Source organism: Ceratotherium simum, chromosome 3 (genome assembly GCF_057802395.1).
Source record: "Ceratotherium simum simum isolate JZ-2026a chromosome 3, ASM5780239v1, whole genome shotgun sequence".
Lineage (NCBI taxonomy): Eukaryota > Metazoa > Chordata > Mammalia > Perissodactyla > Rhinocerotidae > Ceratotherium > Ceratotherium simum.
The window spans coordinates 97465488-97483881 of NC_141902.1; the positions used below are offsets into that span (position 1 = coordinate 97465488).

Genomic DNA, 18394 nt, shown 5'->3' on the forward strand with positions numbered 1-18394 from the left:
TGAACCTACACAATGGGCTTTTGTTATTGTTTGTTTTATTAAAATGGATTAATATTATTTATGCTTTTCTGATTATTGCTTTTGTTACTATATTGAGGTAATACTATATAATATTTAATGATATAGATGTTCTCCAATTTATCCATCTATTCCTCTATTAGTGGGCTTAAATTTACACTTTTCTCCCACTACAAAATATTGCTGCAATAAACATCCTTATACATATACCTGTACATCTCAAGGCTTTTATTTCACTAGGAAGGCTGTCTAGAATTGAGATGGCTAAGTCAAAGATACGTTTCTTTTGAATTAATAGATATCGCCACATACTCTCAAAATAGGTTGTAAAAACTTACATTTCTATCAAAAATATGTAAGAAAATTTTTTCCCACGCATTCTTACCTGTGGTAGGTATAATCACTCTTTCATGCTTTTGCCAATCCATGGGAGAATGTGCGTGAGAAATGCCGTTTTATTGTTACTTTAATTCACATTTCCCTGACTACTTAGTGAGACTAAGCAGCTGTTTTCTCACTTACCGAGTCATGTGTAATTATTAAATAGTTCCCTCATACAGCAGATTGGTTTCATCTTTGCTCACTACCAAGCTGAAACAGCTGTTTAGCATTTTGTCATAATTTCTTCAGATACTTTTCCTCCTCCCTTTGTTCTCTGATCAACACCTCTCTCTCCCTTTCTCTTTTCTCTCATGCTTAATCTGTTTTAAGGAATTCAACCACAAAAGCCACTCCTTCATCTCTCCTCCCTCTCTATCCGGAGCTGTAACTATCAGTCCAGTTTTTTTTTCATGAACTTTTATTACATGTCTACTTATGCACAAAATATGTGATTGCCTTGAGTTATAAAATGTACAGCATTTTAATTCAATATGATATTTTTAGAATTTTTCCATGCTGCCACAAGATCATTTTAACTGCTGCAACATATTCCTTCATGTGACTAAATCAGTCTCTTCATTTCTCTACTGAAGGATTGTTGGACTGTTTCCCACTTCTCACTATTACAAACAGCACAACGAACATCCTTTTACCTCTCACCGCGCGCACACGCAAGGGGTGTCCTAGGACAGAGACTAGGAGCTGGGAGCGCTGAGTCAGAGAGTTTGTTCATCTTTGACATTCCGGGATGTTGCCTAACACTTTCCACAGCAATTGTCCTGTTTCCCACCAGCAAGGGAAGTGTCCCTGTTTCCCCATATCCTCAACAACAATTGTGTTATAAGGCTTAGTAAACTGAGTGACACAGTTATCTTGTTTTAATTTTGCATTTCCCTTAATGACCAGTCTCAAAATTGACTATGATGGAGCCATTTTGAACGGAGTTGAAGCTGCCTTTCCAGAGAAACTGCCGTGCTGTCTTGAACCTTGGACTGGGCCAAAATGGCAAGTGTTTTACAAGCTATTGTTTGAGGAGTCAGCAGCAGAAAGGACATCCTGACCACAAAGATCGAGGACTGCGGACTTTCTGACAATAGAATCAATAGTCACTCAATGCGTAGCCAAGACTAGCTCTCTGCCTCCCGCTCCAATTAACATTCTTTGTGATACAATCTTCCTTCTTTGCCCTAAAAGCCCCTGACTTTTGCTCCCTAGTGGGACACTGTTTGGGCTTCTACCTGAATCTGTGCTCCCCTAATTGTCATTCTTTGATCCCAAATAAATCCTTTGCCTCTTAACCTGGTTTCTGCTTTTACAGGTTGACACTAGTGAGGTTCAGCCTCTCCTAATATAGCAAAAGCCATTTGAGTTTCTATGAATGGACAGTTCAAACCCTTTGGCTATTGATCTGTTGAGTTGTACTTTTCTTATTGATTATTATGAGTCCTTCATATGATCTGAATTCTCTCTCTCTGAATACCACTTTGTCGGTATACAAATTGCAAATATTTACTACCAGTTTATTGGTTGTCTTTTCCATTTCTTTAAGCTGAATATTTTTTAGTGAGTTCAAACACATCTATATTCTACTCCATGGTTTGTGGTCTTTGTGCCTGGTTTAAGAAATCCTTTGCTGACTTGATTTCATGAATATATTTTCCTAGATTTTTTTTTCTAAATGTTTTACAGATACTGCTTTTTAACATTCAGATGTTTTCACCCATGTGGAATTTACTTTGTGTATATTGTGTAAGATAAGGACAAAATTACTTCTTTTCTTGTGTGCTTTTCCTCCAGCACCCTTTATTGGAAGTCTATCTGGTCCCATGATTTGTAATGTTGCCTTTTCCAAATAACAGTTTTCTTTCTGAATGTGTGTGTATTTCTAGGTTCTTTGTTGTGTTCTGTTGATCTAGTTTCCCTTCTCCATTCCAACCCCACACTTTTAATTATGAAGCTTCCAAATGCCTGGTAGGTTGAATGCTCCATCTTTCTCTACCTTTTCTTCTTCTTCCTCTTCTTTTTGTATATCTTATTCAACAAAATTTATTGGCTATTATTTTTCCTTTTTTCTTCCATGTGAAATTTGGGATAACCTTGTCAAATTCCACAAAAACTCTCTTGTGGTTATTTTCACATCAACTTAATTTAGATACAATTTACACACAATATAAAGTACCCATCTTCAGAGAACAGTCTGATGAGCTTGGTTATTTGAATACATCTTTGTGACCACAACACAGTCAAAATCTAGAACCTTCTCATCACCTCAAAAGTTTCCTTTCGCCTCTTCCTGCTTACTCCCCTCCCCTCCTCCCGGCCCAGCGCCACTGATCCGCTCCCTGCCACTATTGATTGGATATGTCTTTTCTAGAGTTTCATACAAATGGAATCATACGGTACGACTGTGCCTGGTTTCTTTTGCTCTGCACAATGTCTTTGAGATCTATCTATGTTGTTTCTTGTATCAGTACTTTGTTCCCTTTCTTTGCTGAGTAATATTCCATTATATGGATATGTCACAATTTGTTTATCCACTCACCTGCTGATGGACATTTAGGTTGTTTCTGGCTGTTGGCTATTACATATAAAGCTCAAAGAATATTCCTATTCAAGTCTTTGTGTGGAAATATGTTTTCATTTCTCCTGGGCAAATACCTAGGTGTAGAAAGGCTAGGTCATATGGTGAGTGTATGCTTAACTTGATAAGAAACTGCCTAACTGTTATGCAAAGTGGCTGTACCATTTGGCATGTACAGGGTTCTAGTTGCTCCATGTGCTGGACAACACTTGCTATTGTCAGTTTTTTAAAATTTCAACCATTCTAGTGGCTAGTGGAGTTAGAATGGTTTCTCATTAGGGTTTTACTTTACATTTTCCTGATGACTAACGATGCTAACCATTTTCCCATGTGCTTATTTGCCACTGTGTATCTTCTTTGGTGAAGTGTTTGTTCAAATTTTCTGCCTGTTTTGTACTGAGTAGTTTATTAACTTGTAAGAGTTCTTTACATATTTTGGATGTAAGTCCTTTGTCAGATATATGATTTGCAAATGTTTTCTCCCAGTCAGTAGCTTATCTTTCCATCCTCTTAATAGTGTCTTTTGAAAAACAAACGTTTGAATTTTTTTTCTTTCTTTTTTTTTTGCTGAGGAAGATTTGTCCTGAGCTAACATCTGTGCCAATCTTCCTCTATTTTGTATGTGGGACGCTGCCACAGCATGGCTGCCGATGAGTGGTGTAGGTCCATGCCTGGGAAACGAACCAGAGCTGCCGAAGCAGAGCGTGCCAAGCTTAACCACTAGGCTATGGGGCCAGCCCCAAAGGTTTGAATTTTTTTTTTTGTGAGGAAGATTAGCCCTGAGCTAACATCTGTTGCCAATCCTCCTCTTTTTTGCTGAGGAAGATTGGCCCTGGGCTAACATCCATGCCCATCTTCCTCTACTTTATATGGGACGCTGCCACAGCATGGCTTGACAAGCGGTGCATAGGTGTGCACCTGGGGATCCGAACTTATGAACCCCGGGGCGCCGAAGCGGAGCGCACGCACTTAACTGCTACGCCATGGGGCCGGCTCCAAAGGTTTGAATTTTTAAAGTCCAATTTATCATTTTCTTCTTTTATAGATCATGCTTTTGGTGTGGTGTCTAAGAAATCTGTGCCCAACTCAAGGTCATAAATTTTTCTCCCATGTACACTTTAAATATTTGCAGTTTATTTTATGTCAATAAAATACAGCTCAATAAAAAGCTGTAAAAAAAAATAGCAATGCTAGGTCTTTGACGGAAAAGAGCTTTTAAGTGATTTTAGTCCGTCATTTTGCTAGCATCCAAATGGTCCTCTTTCAACAGAGAAAGATTAGAATTTGTAAGTATTTACTAAAGGTTTGAGCATATTAAAATACTAACTTAATTTTGAGAGAACTTAAAAAAGAAAATAATAAAAGTGTTTGAAGAGGAGAACATATAAAGGGTTTTGGAATGAGACCCAAGATCATATCCTGATTCTGTTATTCCCTTCCTGTGTGTTCTTAGATAAGTCACTTAACTTCTCTGAGTCTCAGTTTCTTAATCTATAAATCAGGAATAATAACCACATAGCACAGGTTTGAAATGATAACAAAAATAGCATTTGCAGAGTCTTCTAGAGACCCTTGCCTAACATACTAGCTCAAGAATTATTAGTTTCTTTTCTTATATTATGTACCAGACCCCTCAACACGGTCACTCGTTAGCATACATGTGTGCCATGCCCTTCCCTGGCTATGACATGAAACAGCCCTCAGGAAGGGGGCATACAAGATATACCCCACACTCCAAGGGTAGGTTCCACGAACTGTTCAATTACCACATTGGCCCGGGCTATTCGTTGTTCAGAGCAAAGTCATCTTTATTGTAATGAAACTTTAAAAGGCAGTTACATTAGTTACACATGTACACAACTGACTTAATACCTGTTAGTCATCAAGAACATTCAAGAAATACAAATGGTGATTTATCCACAGCACAGGTCACATCCATAAGGAGAAAAGCTAAAAGAGAAATGATCAAGTGCTTAAATTGTTCAAGGAAGCCCGTCTGTGAAACCTCTTGTTTCTAAAGGAAAATGAGATGGTTGCAGGAAGCACCTTGCTCTGCTCCTGCACCGCCTGCCAGACCTTCGTCGGCCGCGTCCACAGTCCATGCCCACAGGCTTTGGCTGGTGCTCGACCACAATACCAGCTTTGGCCACAAGACCCAGGCACACCTACACGTGGAAACGTGCCTGCACCCCAGCGGGTCCTCTCCACGTTCCCTAGACCCCAGGCCGTCGAGAGAAGGCGGACAGCAGGTGGCCCAGGGCACTTAGTACACAAGATGAAGATCTGGTGGGGGAAGGCAGGGGAGTGGACCCTACTCCGTCAGGATACAGCGACCTAATGACCCATATTTTCCGGTAAAACAAAGAACGTTTCTACCCTGACTTGTTACTGGCTAGAGCTGTTAGGTAACCAGCTTGGTCTTGCCTATGTGACGGGGCATAACTGCTAAGGAGCAAGTGGGTAAGTGTTCACTGTCCTGGCAGAGCTCATCTGCTGGCCCAAGTGCTGACGTGGAGGACCGGGAACATGTCATTTCCCTGGACCTGCCTCATCTCTTGGCTAAGGCTAGCAGGAACACTTATATTGTCAAATGTAGCTAATCTGGGGAACACACAGCCTGTTTACTGGCATGGAGGATTTAAGCTCCCCGATGTAAGTTCCATCGACTATTAGAATCCTTCCATTATTTGCAACAGGTATCCATGAAATAGCAAAAGGGTTGAGTTTGATGTATTAGAAAGTGGAGAAGAATGCAGCTATTTGTGATGCTTATCACTTCCTGAAACCAAAGCAAAAAACAAAACCAGTGGGAAGTGACATATACATAGAATGTTCTAGAATGTCCTTAGCCACTATCATAGTCACTAACCAAGTCTTGGTTGAATCTCAATGTGGCTGCGTTTACGTTCTTGCCAATGTCTCAGGCAGCCCCAGCATGGCCCTCTTCCGTGGAAAGCCTGCTTGCTTAGCCTGAGAGCCAGCTGATGGTCCAGTCAACAAGATGAGCTGTGAGGAGGAAATGAGTCACAGAGCCAAACAAAGTGATAGGTGCCTTTCCCCTTCCCAAGGCAGCTTCAGCTCCGTCTTTAGTAGGAGAGGAAGCTGGGCTGGGCACAGGCTGAAGGACAGGCTGCAACAAGTGCCCATGTGCATTCTGGCCTCCTGGGTGGGCGGGACTGGCATGGGAGGTTCTATTCCAAACTGGGATAATTAGACCCTTTAGGGCTTTAATTCTTACTCCAGTTTGTCTCAAAATTCCTTGGGGAGGGAATCCTTTGGGTATGGGATCCTCCCAGTCCCGTCTGTTTTCTTATTGGCCACATGATGGCTTCTAAGAACCACAACCAGAAAGTGGAGTAGGGCACAGAGAAGACAGAACCCCAGACGGCCCATCAGATTCCAATCAGACTCCCCCCAGTGCTCCTAGGCCGAAGCTGGAAGGGAGGAGGCGGGCCTGTTTAGTCATGATGCTCTCCAGTATGTCTGGCTTTCAGTTACCCACGAATCCTCGCCTTCCAGGGCCAAGAACTGAGTGTCTGAACCCTGACCCTTTGTTTACGTGAGAGAAGTAAATGAAAGGTCATTGGGAGCAAGGATCTTCTATTTCTTTGCATCCCCTCCTTGCCCAGCACAGACCAGATACACGGCACAGCGTGTCCACCTAATGTGCGCATCTAAGAAAGTCCCCAAGTTCCCTCCAAAAAACAGAAGGAAAAAACGAACATAAAACCTCTAGAACTTCGAAACTCACAGGCTAAAGGTCACAAAACTGCTGTCCTTCACTTCACCAAGAAACCATTCTTTGATCCAAAAGCTATTATTGTGCCTTTCTTGGGAATAATTATGTTCACTGCCTGGGGCGAGCTCGAGGCTGCAGAGGCAGAGGTGGCCCGGGGCAGGGCCGGGAGGGGAGCCCCTTCTGGGTCTGGTACTGTTAGGGGGTGTGGAGTCTCCACCACTGCCTACTCCCCAGAAATCAAAGGCTCCTGAGGGCAAAATGGCATCATATGCATGTAAACCCAAGACCCAATCTCCACTGTACATGGAGGATTAAAGCTGCTCTGGAAACTCTCAAGTCAGTGTCAGCATAGAGTCTGAGAGTGGCATCACGCAAAGCTGGCTCCCAGCCAAGGCATTCTCCCAAACAACGTTGGACTTTTATAGGTGGAGCCCCCCGGATGCCAGACAGGGCTGGCGTTCAAAGCAGAGCCTTCAGAGGGTCAGAGCAAACGCTCCCCAGCAACCCCTGCACTCGGGGCTCACCGCACTCAGGCAGCCTGGGACCAGCTCCACTCCGTCCGGCCCTCCGTGATCCGAGGGGAGGGATATGCAGGTGGTTTCTGAGCCAAGGGCCTGAGGAGGTCCACCTGAGGGCACTCTCTGAGAGGGACACAGGGCCTTCCTGGGGTTGGGGCACCTCCCCCTGCCCCCAGGCAGCCCTGTGTAGCTTATTTCCCAATGGGAGTCGGCAAGCTGATGGGACAATGATGCAAAACAGGAGGGTGAGTGTCAGGAGAAGAAGAAACGAGAGGCTAAGAGAGACCTCCTTAGTGTAAAGGGCATGGAGGGGAGAGGTGAGTAAAAGCAGGGGAGGGACGCTTAAACCAATCTCAACTCTGAGGGAAATACGGCAAGCCAGGGGCCATGGGCTCAGAGGTCAGCCAGGAAGAAGTTTCTAGAAGTCAGGTCTTACTTCTGTCTTGAGACTGCCTGAGGAATTCAAGGCCCTGGTGAGTGTGTGACAGAACCGGAACCAGAACCAGAACCACATCTCCTGCCCCACACACCTGCACTCTGTCCCTCCCAGCTGCCACTGTTCCCTGCTGGCTGAAGAAAGAAGGCTCCGGTGGCCTGGAGGGAAGCGTCTCAGGTCCCCATCTCCATGTACGGGGTTCACTCCTACACCATCTCCATGGCCCCTGAGCAGAGACATTCACCCAGGCTGGGCTTGGGGCAGCGTGTCTGCAGGGTACAGAGGAAGAGGAAGCTGGCCGTCCTGCCTGCCCATTCACCCTCTACAGAAGGGCCTCTGTGACCTCAGGGTGGGCCTCCCACAGGCACTTGGTGGGGATGAAGTCTGTCCCTCACCGATGGAGTAAGGATGAGCAACAACCAGGAGTCGTCACTCTTCAGACCCCAGTGAGAGAAGGTGAGTGGTTTCCTGGGGTCTCCTGTGGGAGGAGGCAGCTGCTTTCTCTCAGAGGAGGACTCCTCCAATCCGTACCAAAGGGCTTGGACCAAAGAACTGACCTATTAAAGTGAGCAGGTTCCCAGCCACGATTTCTGGTGTCATTGGGATGTGCCTGCCGCTCACCTTGGCCTGTCACCCTGGCGCCCAGACCCTGGCCAAGCTTCCTCCAACAAGGGTGCTGTGAGCTGAGCTGGGGCTGCACGTCCGGGCCCTCACTCACTAGACACCCCGGATTCTAGAAGCTCACTCTGCGCACACACGGCAGACGGGGCACAGCCCATCTGTCAGTACGGGAGTCATGTCACACTGCACAAAGCACACCCCTCCCACAGCAGGAGGGCACACAGGCAGACTTGGCTGAGCTGCGGGAGGCCGGTGCCGGCGTCCCCCCTCGCGTCCCTGTGCTCCTAGTCTCCGGCTTGGGGAGCAAAGGCTGTGCACTCCACTTGCCTCTTTTCCCAATACCCCTGAACCCCGCCCATCCGCAGAAGGTAAAGGCAGCAAGGAGCCTGACTCCAGCCTCCTGGGCAGCCTGGGGTGCTGCCTGGGCACTCTGGGCTGCAACGGAACTTTTTATAGGTGAAAGTTGTCTATTACAAGATTCTTCACAACCAGATTTTAAGGACCCAATGGGCTCACCTCCCAAGCACACCCACATAAAATACAATAAATACAACCGCCCCCAATGTCTACCAGGGCCCCTGATCGGCAGCTGAGCAGCGGCGGCCGTGGGCGAGAGCTGAGCGATGCTGTGCCGAGGGGACGCGGAGGTGAGATGCCTTCCGCCGGGGGTCCTGTGACGGGGCAGGTGGGGTGAGAGGGGCCCTGCTCACTCGGGCGGCGATGTCACAGCGAGGGGGCTGCTGCCGGGTGGGGGCCCCGCTGTGTCTGCAGCTACTCAGAGAAGGGCGGGAACATGCCCAGGTCAGCAAAGTCTTCGATGTTATAGTTCCCAGTGCCCTGGGTGGGGTCTCCGGGCATGGGCAGCATGTCCTGCAGGAGAGAAGGAAAGAAAGCCGCAGGGGAGTCGGCGCAGCCTCTCGGCACCCGAACGTCCCATGAGCCCAGCAAGCCGCGCGCCCACACAGTCATCGCTAACGGGGCATCCCAGGGACGCGCCCCTGCCCTCGGAGGATCGCTCGCAGGGGTCCTCAAATGTCTGAGACCCTGGGAAGCTGCTCTTGCCTGCGAGCTGTCATTCCAGCAGGTAAACACAACTTTAGGACGCAACCCTTGTCTGTTTAAAGCTGAGCCCGGACACAGGGCGGACAAGAGCCTGGATGGTAGGGAGAACTCAGCCTGGCACCCAGCAAGATACACAAAGTCGATGATCAAAATGCAACAGAAACGCAAAGCAGGGAGGGGCAGAAGGAGGATGGCATGTGGAGGAGATCTGTGGGGCCGGTCTTCATCATGTCTATCAAGGGCAAGGCCAAGTCCCTGTATGGTTAGACCTCACTTTTCACAAGTCCTTCAAGTTTTCTGCCCTCAGAATCCTCATCCAGGAAATGGGAGTAGCTACATTTCAATCCCTGTGGCAAATTTCCCAAAGTGTGTTCTGTCGAATTCACAGCCCATGAGATGCTCTGGGAGAAAAGAATTCTGTGGACAAACAAATTTGGGAAACAAGGCATACTTTGCCTACCTCCTAAAAATCCTCAGTCCTCATTAGTATAATAAAGGCTCTGATAAGTCCCACAGTCAAGAAACTGAAAACTTGGTTTAACGGTGTTTCAAAAACTTATTTGGCCAAAAATTCTTTTTAGCATCTTGACCATTAAGAGCAAGATTAGGGAATTCTGCCAAATGCAGCTGCTGTGAGGCATAAGGATGGGCAAGGGCGAGCCTTACAGGAGGAGGAAGGGGAGGCAATCACTGTAGGTCAGGGGAGGCCAGGCTAGGCCTGGGTAAGGCACTTCTTTGTGTATTTAGAAGGATATTGCTCCTTTGGAGATCAAGAATGACATCTGGATTCCAGACCTTTGTCTGTGAAGATGCTGCTCGAGCTGGCGGGAAAGGACCTTGGGATGAGGATGGGGGTTCATGGAGAGCCATCCCTTTAGAAGGGGGGATTACGATCCTAGGAGTCTCAGAAGCCACCTGTCTGCGCTTCCTGCCCCTTCCTTGCTCTGCAGGGCAGGCCTGGGGCTCTAGGGCAGGACAGAAGGTGCTTCTCCCTCATGCAGACCTGGTGGGATGGGCTGAGCACTTGCTGAGGGGCAGTCAACAGGCTCATGCCCCATTTGGAGCATTCCTCCAGTGGGAACTTTTCTGGCTGAAAGTGGAGCCAAGAAAACCGCAAGGGGGCAAGTCCTGCTCTGCGCAGCTGCTGGCGGTGTCCACTGCAGCCGCACAGTCAGGCCAGGTCTGTCCGGGCACCAGGGATGGGCCAGGAACGTCTCACAAAACACAGCTGCTAGGTGCCCGGGCATCGTCACCCAGCAGGCCACATCCTGCACTTAACCAGGAGAAGAGCTGGGCCTTCCACTCCTGACCTGCCCCGTTGGGGTCCGACTTGCCCGAGTCTGGCTGCGCCAGAACTCACAACGGCCATCGGCAGTCGGAGCTGCGCAGAGACCGAGGGGGAAGGGAAGCAGAGAAGAGGTGCAGGTACCTACAAGAAGGCGGTGCTCGCTCGATTTACCTGGAACACTTCAGTCTGACCGGGCTGCTGGTGCGAGTGCTGCTCACCGCTCTGCTGACCGTGGTGCTGGCTTTGCCACTGCGACCAGACTTCCGAGGGCCGCCCTTGGAACTGCCCGCTGCTCTGTCCACTTTCAGCTGAAAGACCCCACGTACAGGACACATCCTTCAACAGCCATCTCGCGGCTCTGTGAGACCCGAGAACACTGTAGCCCAGAGTGCTCCGTACTTTTGGAAGGCACCCTCCATCCAGAGCCGGCTGGATGTGTTCGCTGACCCGTTTCTCACTCTGACTGATAGATAATAAGTCAGTTTTGCACCTGAGGGCCTAACGGGTGAAAGAAACGGGAGCTCTCTGGCGAAAGTGCAGGTACTGGGCGGGAGGGTGGCTCTTCCAGGGGTGCACCTGCCAGGTGACCAGGGGCTTTAAGCCTCAGAGCCCCCATTGCCCTTTGTGACCGTTAGTGGAGGCTTTGGTGGAGGCATATCTGTGGGCTGGGAGAAGCCCTCCCTTGGCAGCATGGGTGCAGGCATGACATCAGAGAAGCGGTCCCTGCCACCCCAGATTCTCCCTCAGTCCCCAGCTGCCCTTTAAGGGAATCTGGCCCTGCCGGAGGACGAGCCTCACCTCAGCATGCCCTGGCCACTGCCAGCCTCACTGCCTTCTGAGTAACTTGGCTGAAGCCACAAATGGCATTCCACAAGATCCTTCCACAGAGGCCGACAGCCACGGCCCTTCCCGCCTGTCTCATCAGCCAAGTGCTTCTCAGCACCAGCTGGTTTGGGAGGGAAGGCATGTGGGTGCTGCTCAGACAAGAAGATGGGTCTCTCTGTGGGAATCAGCAAATTAATCTGTAAACGAGAGCAACCTTGCTTCTGTCCACACTCGACAGAGAATACCCGATGGAAAAACGAGATAGGAAAAATGAGCAGAATTTTGTCTAAAACATTTTTAGGACTGAACCCAAGAGGATTAGTTTATATCAAGGCTCACCAAAAATCCTGGGAAATTTTTCTTGTTCCAAACGATTCAATAACATTTTGTAGGCAATGGGCTCTCTGTCAAACTCTGGGTGGCAGGACAGGCCCCATCCCGTCCCATCTTGCTCTTTCCAACAGCCACGCTGACAACAGGCCACTCGCTCCTGCCTGATGAGTGGGCACTGGGTTAATCTGAGGTGAGGCTAGAAAGTGTCCAGGGAGACCCTCTCTCTCTTCTCTCTCTCTCTCACACACGCTCACACGCACACACACACACACCCCTGAGAAATAAAGAGTGTGCCTGAGACATCAGGGGATTTAATAAAACACATACACTGCCTTTAATGCCTCACCACTGATGCTTTTCAAACACTGCATGGTAACAATTGGTCAAGGGTTCTATAAAATCAGGGAAAGATCCAAATCCCCATGTTAGCACAAGAGAGATTTAAATCTACTGGGCACATAGAATTCTGTTGTAAAAAAATGCATCTGGCTATCAGAAATGTCTTTTCCTAACACTCTCCCATGGAACTCCAAGGGCCAGGAGAACTCTTTCATAGGACCGTGTGCACTGGCCAGATCTGGAAATCTAAAAACCCACAATTGGCTGAGAAGAGAGGACAGGCTTGGTTCAGAACTGTGGCAAAATTCACTGAGGAGCAGCACCAGCTGGAGAGATGAGGGGCTGACATCTCAGACGCCCACCTCAGTCTGGAAGCTGAGGGCTGAGCACAAGCTGGTCCACTGTTGCTCAGAGCGGGTGGACGCACAGCCACCTCTGCTGGCGGCAAGGGCGTGGGAGACACAGGAACTGTCCTCACAGATTCGGGGAGATGACTGCCGTTCCGAGTGCTCCGGCTGCCAGCAGGGCCTCGCCACCACAGTAACTCCCTGCTGGAGTCCTGCCACCACGAATCAGCTCCCTCCACCCTGCCTTCCTATCAGGGCTGAAGTGTGTCCTCCAACATTCACATGTTGGAGTCCCAACCCCCAGGCCCTCAGAACGTGACTGTACTTGGAGGTAGGGCTTTTAAAAAGGCAATTAACTTAAAATGAGGTCATATGGGTGGGCCCTAATCCAACAAGACTGGTATTCCTATAAGAAGAGGAAACGTGGACACAGGCACACACAGAGGGAAGATGGTGTGAAGACACTGGGCGAAGACGGCCGTCCACCAGCCAAGGAGAGAAGCCTCAGAAGAAATTGACTCTGCCAGCATCTTTTTGTTTTTTTTGAGGAAGATTGGCCCTGAGCTAACATCTGTTGCCAATCTTCCTCCTTTGTTTTCTCCTTTTTTCTCCCCAAAGCCCCAGTAGACAGTTGTATGTCATAGTTGTACATCCTTCTGGTTGCTCTACGTGGGACGCTGCCTCAGCGTGGCTTGATGAGCAGTGCATAGGTCTGCACCCAGGATCCGAACCAGCGAACCCTGGGCTGCCAAATCGGAGTGCGCGAACTTAACCCCTGCGCCACCGGGCCAGCCCGTCTCCCAGCATCTTAACCTCGGACTTCTAGGCTCTAGAATGTGAGAAAATAAGTTCCGGTTGTTTAAGTCACCCAGTCCGTGGTACTCTGTTATGCCAGCCCCAGGAAACTAGCCTACTCCCCTCCAGCCACATGTCTACCTCTCCTCCCCGCCGCCATCCAGCTTCTAAAGCTCCCCACACATACAGTGCCTTCCTACGTCTCTCTCCCTCCTCAGCTTTCCTCACCGATGGCAGTCACTGCACGGCCAAGTCTGTACGTCCAAGCCCAGCCCGACGGGCCTTCAGGTCTCAGTCCCACCTGGGCATCGCCACTCTTGCCCACTCTCTCTCTGGAACCGTCTTGTTGACTTCTAGGACTACATTTGATTTTGGTTCCACCACCTCCCACAGTGCCCCTTCTCAGGTGCCCCCTGGTTCTCACGTACGTCTCTGTCCCTTAACATGTGCCAAAAGCCGGGGTCTGAGCTAGGCCTTCCCTTTCATCAACAGACAAGACAGGGGCAACCTGTTTCACCCCCGTGCACTGACTGATTCATGGAGTCACTTGGCAAGTACTTCCCGAGCTCCTGCTCTGATTCAGCTCCATGCTGGGACTGCACCTGTGCTGGGAAACAAGACCATTCCCAGCACAAGGGGCCCACAGCACGGCTGGAGAGAGGGCCACAGCTGTGAGCTGCTGTCACAGGGTGAAGCAGAGCTAGAATCAAAACCCTCAAGAGGGGTCCCTCTCCTCGTGATGGCAAGGAGAAAACGCTTTCCAGAGACTGCAGCTGAGACCAGAGGGGGAAGAGTTGGTAGTTAACCAGGTTAGTAGTTAACTAGGCGTAAGGCTTGGAGGTGGGGTTGACAAGCATTCCTGACAAGCGGATCAGTCTGTGCAAAGACCCGGCAGTGCAGAGGGCGTGTTCCACCCAGGGACCTACAGGTGGCCCTGGATGGATGAGGGCCAGAGTGTGACCCGGCTGGAGGGCAAACCAGGGCTCGGGTCCCATACCAGGAGGGGGACGGATTTTGAGGGCAACGGAGAACCGCTGCAGGTTTCTAAGCAGAGGCGGGCCACACACAGATTTGTACATTTAGAAAGGTCACCCTGTCACTGGGTGAACAGACAAGATGGGAGAGAATGAGCCCAATTAGGAAGAGGCTGCTGTAGTAATTCCTGCAAGAGATGACAGCGGCCCGAGCCCTGCAACCAAACACAGGGTGGAGAGAAGTGGATGGGTCTGAGATACCATGGAGGATGAGGTGCCCGGACACGTGGACCGATCACCGGCCGCGTTGAGGGCCGTGAGTGGGAAGAGCCAGGGATGATCGACACACGTCTCTGGTGGTCTGCACAGTCCCGGCTTCTCTCCTAAGCTCTGGTCCATCTCTCCGTGCCTTGGAGCCGTGTTTAGGTGTCTGAGAGACACTGGACTACTCATGCTTAAAACTACCACTTCAGCTCTGCGTCTGGTCAGAGAGGAAAATGGCGCGTGTCGACTCCTTCCTCGAACTCGCTCCTCACGTCCGGCCGATCTCTGGGTGCTGCCAAGTCCCATGTCCCATTGACACCATCTCTCCACCCCCATCTCTTCCCTCCACTCCTGCTGCCACCACCAGTGCTCTGAGCCGGTCCTGCAGACAGTCTCTTCCAAATGCACACCCTACTGGGGTGATCTTCCTAAAACAGTATCTGCCGCTTAAGAACTAACACAGTCCACCACCGTCTATGAAGCAAAGTCCATGCTCCTTAGAGCCGGCACACAAGATCCTCTGTATCTGGTTTCTACTCTTCAAACCTCATCTCCCAATTCTTGTCTCTGTAGCTACAGCCCCGCTTACCCTGGTCACATGACAACAGTTGGACTTTCCCCCAAATACCACACACTGTTCCATCTCTGTGCTATTGCACGTGTGTTCCTTCTGTGACGCCCATCCTTCCCCTTTTCTGTGCCTGGAGGATTCTACTCACATTCAAAGCCCTATCGAATGTGACCTTGCATGGCTGACTCTCTGTCACCATCCCCTCTCCACCTGCCTGTGGCACCTGTGTCATCTTCTACGACAGTGCCCAACATGCTGTACTGACTCATCCCAGATCCTGAGTAACATACGGCCAGGGATCATATCTGTGTCCATCCCAGGCTCTACTGAGTACAGTGCTTGGGATGAAGGAGGCTTCCATATGTATTTGCTGAAAGAAAGAATAAAGGAAGGAATGAAGGAAGGGAAAGAGGGGAGTAAGAAGGAAGACGCATGAACAGTCCATAAACTCATTTCTCTTCACACCTGAGGCTTCCTGGTATCGTTAACTTATGATGGAACAAACGCACATTCTCTCATCGGTCTTCCTCAGCGACAGCCAGAGACAGAGCAGGGAGGAGGGGTGAAGATTAGTGGAAGATCAGCTCTCTATTTGTGTCTGGGGGGACTTGATTCTATTAATTGCAGACACAAGAGTGCAGAATAAAAATTCTTAAACTTCTGGGAAGGGAAGTGCTTTTCTTAAAAGTTTGCATTAGAAAAAAACCTACTACTAGATTGCTTTAGAAATGGCATCAAGTTATGGAGGGAGGGAAGGGACTTAGCATTTTTGGAGTACTGACTGTGCCAGGCATCGTGCTGGGTACTTTCTGTCCATTATCTCATTTCATTTCCTCTTCATTCCAACTCTAAGGGATGGGTCCATTATCCACATTTTTCAGATAAGGAAACTGAAGCTCAAAGATATCAAGAAATTTGCCCAACTCATTTAGCTTATAAACGAGCCACATTTGAAGCTAGATCTTTCTGACACTGAAGTCCATGTGCGTTCATTTGATAAACGCCGGGTTTATGTTGATCGCCTACTATGTACATGATACTGAGCAGTGTTGGGGACACAGTGGTGATCAAGACCGGCCCACTCCACAGAGAAAGACAGATGAGTAATTAGGCAGCTAGGACTGCTAAGAGCACTCACGAGGGAAGCACAAGCAGCACACGAGGACACAGGAGCGGGACCTGACTCAGACCCGAGGCCTCCCAGAGGCAGTTAGAGGCAAGGCCCCGATCTTCAGGGTGAGTGCGCCGCCCATGTGACGGAGAGTTAAAGGGGAAAGCCCTCCTTTCAGGCTCTGCTACAGGACGCATTAGCAACCTCTCTAAATAACGAGCAGTGACTATGACATAACCTCTCCCAGATGACAGAGCATCGTGAGGTCTTAGCCCAAACCTTGGCCCTGACTGTCCTGAACTGCAGATGGAGGGTGAACAGGGGTACACATGGCCTGCCCCCAAGATGTACCCATAAGCTTTTTTGTGGAAAAAGCCCTAGTGGTCACCAACATCCTTGTGTCACCTTATTGTTCCAAAAGCCACATGTATGGCTACAAACTGTGAGCTGGGTTCTAGATATGATGTGTTTCTTCTGTTCTGTTGGCTTCCTGAGCAAAGTTGAGGCTGCGACAGCCCTGGCTGGATGCATGGGCCACCAACAGCCCAGGGATCCAAACAGAATGTGTCATGGGCTGCCACCATCTGGGTCAATGGGGTGGGCTTTCGTCTTGAGGGTCTTATGGATTCCTAGGTTGTAGAGGCAAGGGAATGACATCTTCTTTTTTAAAAAAATTTTTTTCTTGGTGTTCAATGCTATAATTTCACACTTGCTAACTAACATTTTTCCTTATGAGATTCATCTGATTCAGAAATTGTCCGAGGCCCAGCCTGGTGGCGTAGTGGTTAAGTGCACACGCTCCGCTGTTGGTGGCCCAGGTATCGATCCCGGGCGCGCACCGACGCACCGCTTGTCAGGCCATGCTGTGGCGGAGTCCCACATAAAGTGGAGGAAGATCAGCACAGATGTTAGCTCAGGGTCAGTCTTCCTCAGCAAAAAGAGGAGGATTGGCATGGATATTAGCTCAGGGCTGATCTTCCTCACAAAAAAAAAAAAGAAAAGAAAAAAAGAAATTGTCCTAAGATCTCAGGCTCATTTGAAGTCCTGCTCAGAGGTCCTGTGTGGTTGGCTTCAGCTCAGTGGTTCTCAACCAGGGGTGGTTGTGTCTCCAGGTGACATTCAGCAATGTCTGGAGACATTTCTCATTGTCATAATGGAGGAGTGCTGGTAGACGGGGGCCAAGGAGGCTGCTAAAGGCCCTGCAAGAATAGGACGGCCCCACAACAAAGAGTTATCCGGCCCGAAATGGCAGCAGTGCTGAGGCTGAGAGACACTGCTGGATCAAGTCGGCAAAGAGCTGAAAGGGCAGCTGATTCTCTCACAGACGCCTTCCAGGCAGAGGACTTCCTGTAGTTCTAGGCCGGGAACTGCACCCGCAAGAAGGATCCCTCATTTCCTACGATTGCTGGCTAAGACCTCATCTTTCCATCACCAACTAGTAGGTGTGGGAAGGCCTATAATTCTCTAGAATTTGCTGGTAGGAATGCACAGGGCTGAGCTTGGGGCAGGAGCTGGGGAGCATGAGGAGCATGGTGTCTGCAAACATCTCAGGTTGCTGAGATCCTGCCCCCCCCCCACTGTGCCCCACTGATTATTTGTCCTCTTTCTCACTGAAAGAATCTTCAGACGTGTTTGGAATGACAATTCTTTTAATCTTCCTCTCCAAAGTAAGCCTGCTGGGCTGGGTGGGGTGGGCTGGGATGGACGTGGCTCTGCCAAGGGAGGGAAGTGTCTCGTGAGCCTTGTAAAAGACGATCCTCCCCAGGGTGGTCAGTGCTATCTGTTGTGACCTGATTGACCTCATCGCCTGCTGGGACTCGAGTCACACGCGAATGGGCTGCTTCAGCTGCCTCCTCCCAAACAGAGAAGCACATGTGAACAAGGAGCAATGGGCACGCTGTGCTACCATGTCATCTGATCTGGAAGCACACTGATGAGATGGGAATGTCACTTAGAACCAGCACTGCAAGGGCGCGAATGCCACCCTCAGAGCAAGTCAGGGCGTGAGAGCCTGGCCCACCACAGCCCTGCAGAGCCACTTTCACTGAGCATCCTTGCGCTAGCTCCCTATGCAGGAGTCTCCAAAGAATACGGTAGTATCAACAAGCAGAGGCCTGGCAGTCGTTGAAACAGAAACAGTTCAGGGACTGAAGTCATATAAATCTCTGCCAGTTATCAGCTTATCGCCTAC

At 49.4% G+C, this 18394-nt stretch overlaps 1 protein-coding gene across 2 annotated transcripts in view; it reads right to left on the minus strand.

The window, feature by feature from the left end:
- Window positions 1-8930: 8930 nt before the first annotated feature.
- Window positions 8931-18394, minus strand: part of ARNT2 (aryl hydrocarbon receptor nuclear translocator 2) — a 179399-nt gene continuing 169935 nt past the window's right edge. For both annotated transcript variants that reach the window (XM_087429057.1, XM_087429056.1), the window contains exons 18-19: window positions 10816-10952; window positions 8931-9164 (exon numbers count right to left, since the gene is read on the minus strand). In XM_087429057.1, the coding sequence (XP_087285183.1) occupies window positions 9066-9164; window positions 10816-10952 (236 nt within the window). In that variant the 3' untranslated portion in view covers window positions 8931-9065. The remainder of the gene's footprint in view (window positions 9165-10815; window positions 10953-18394) is intronic.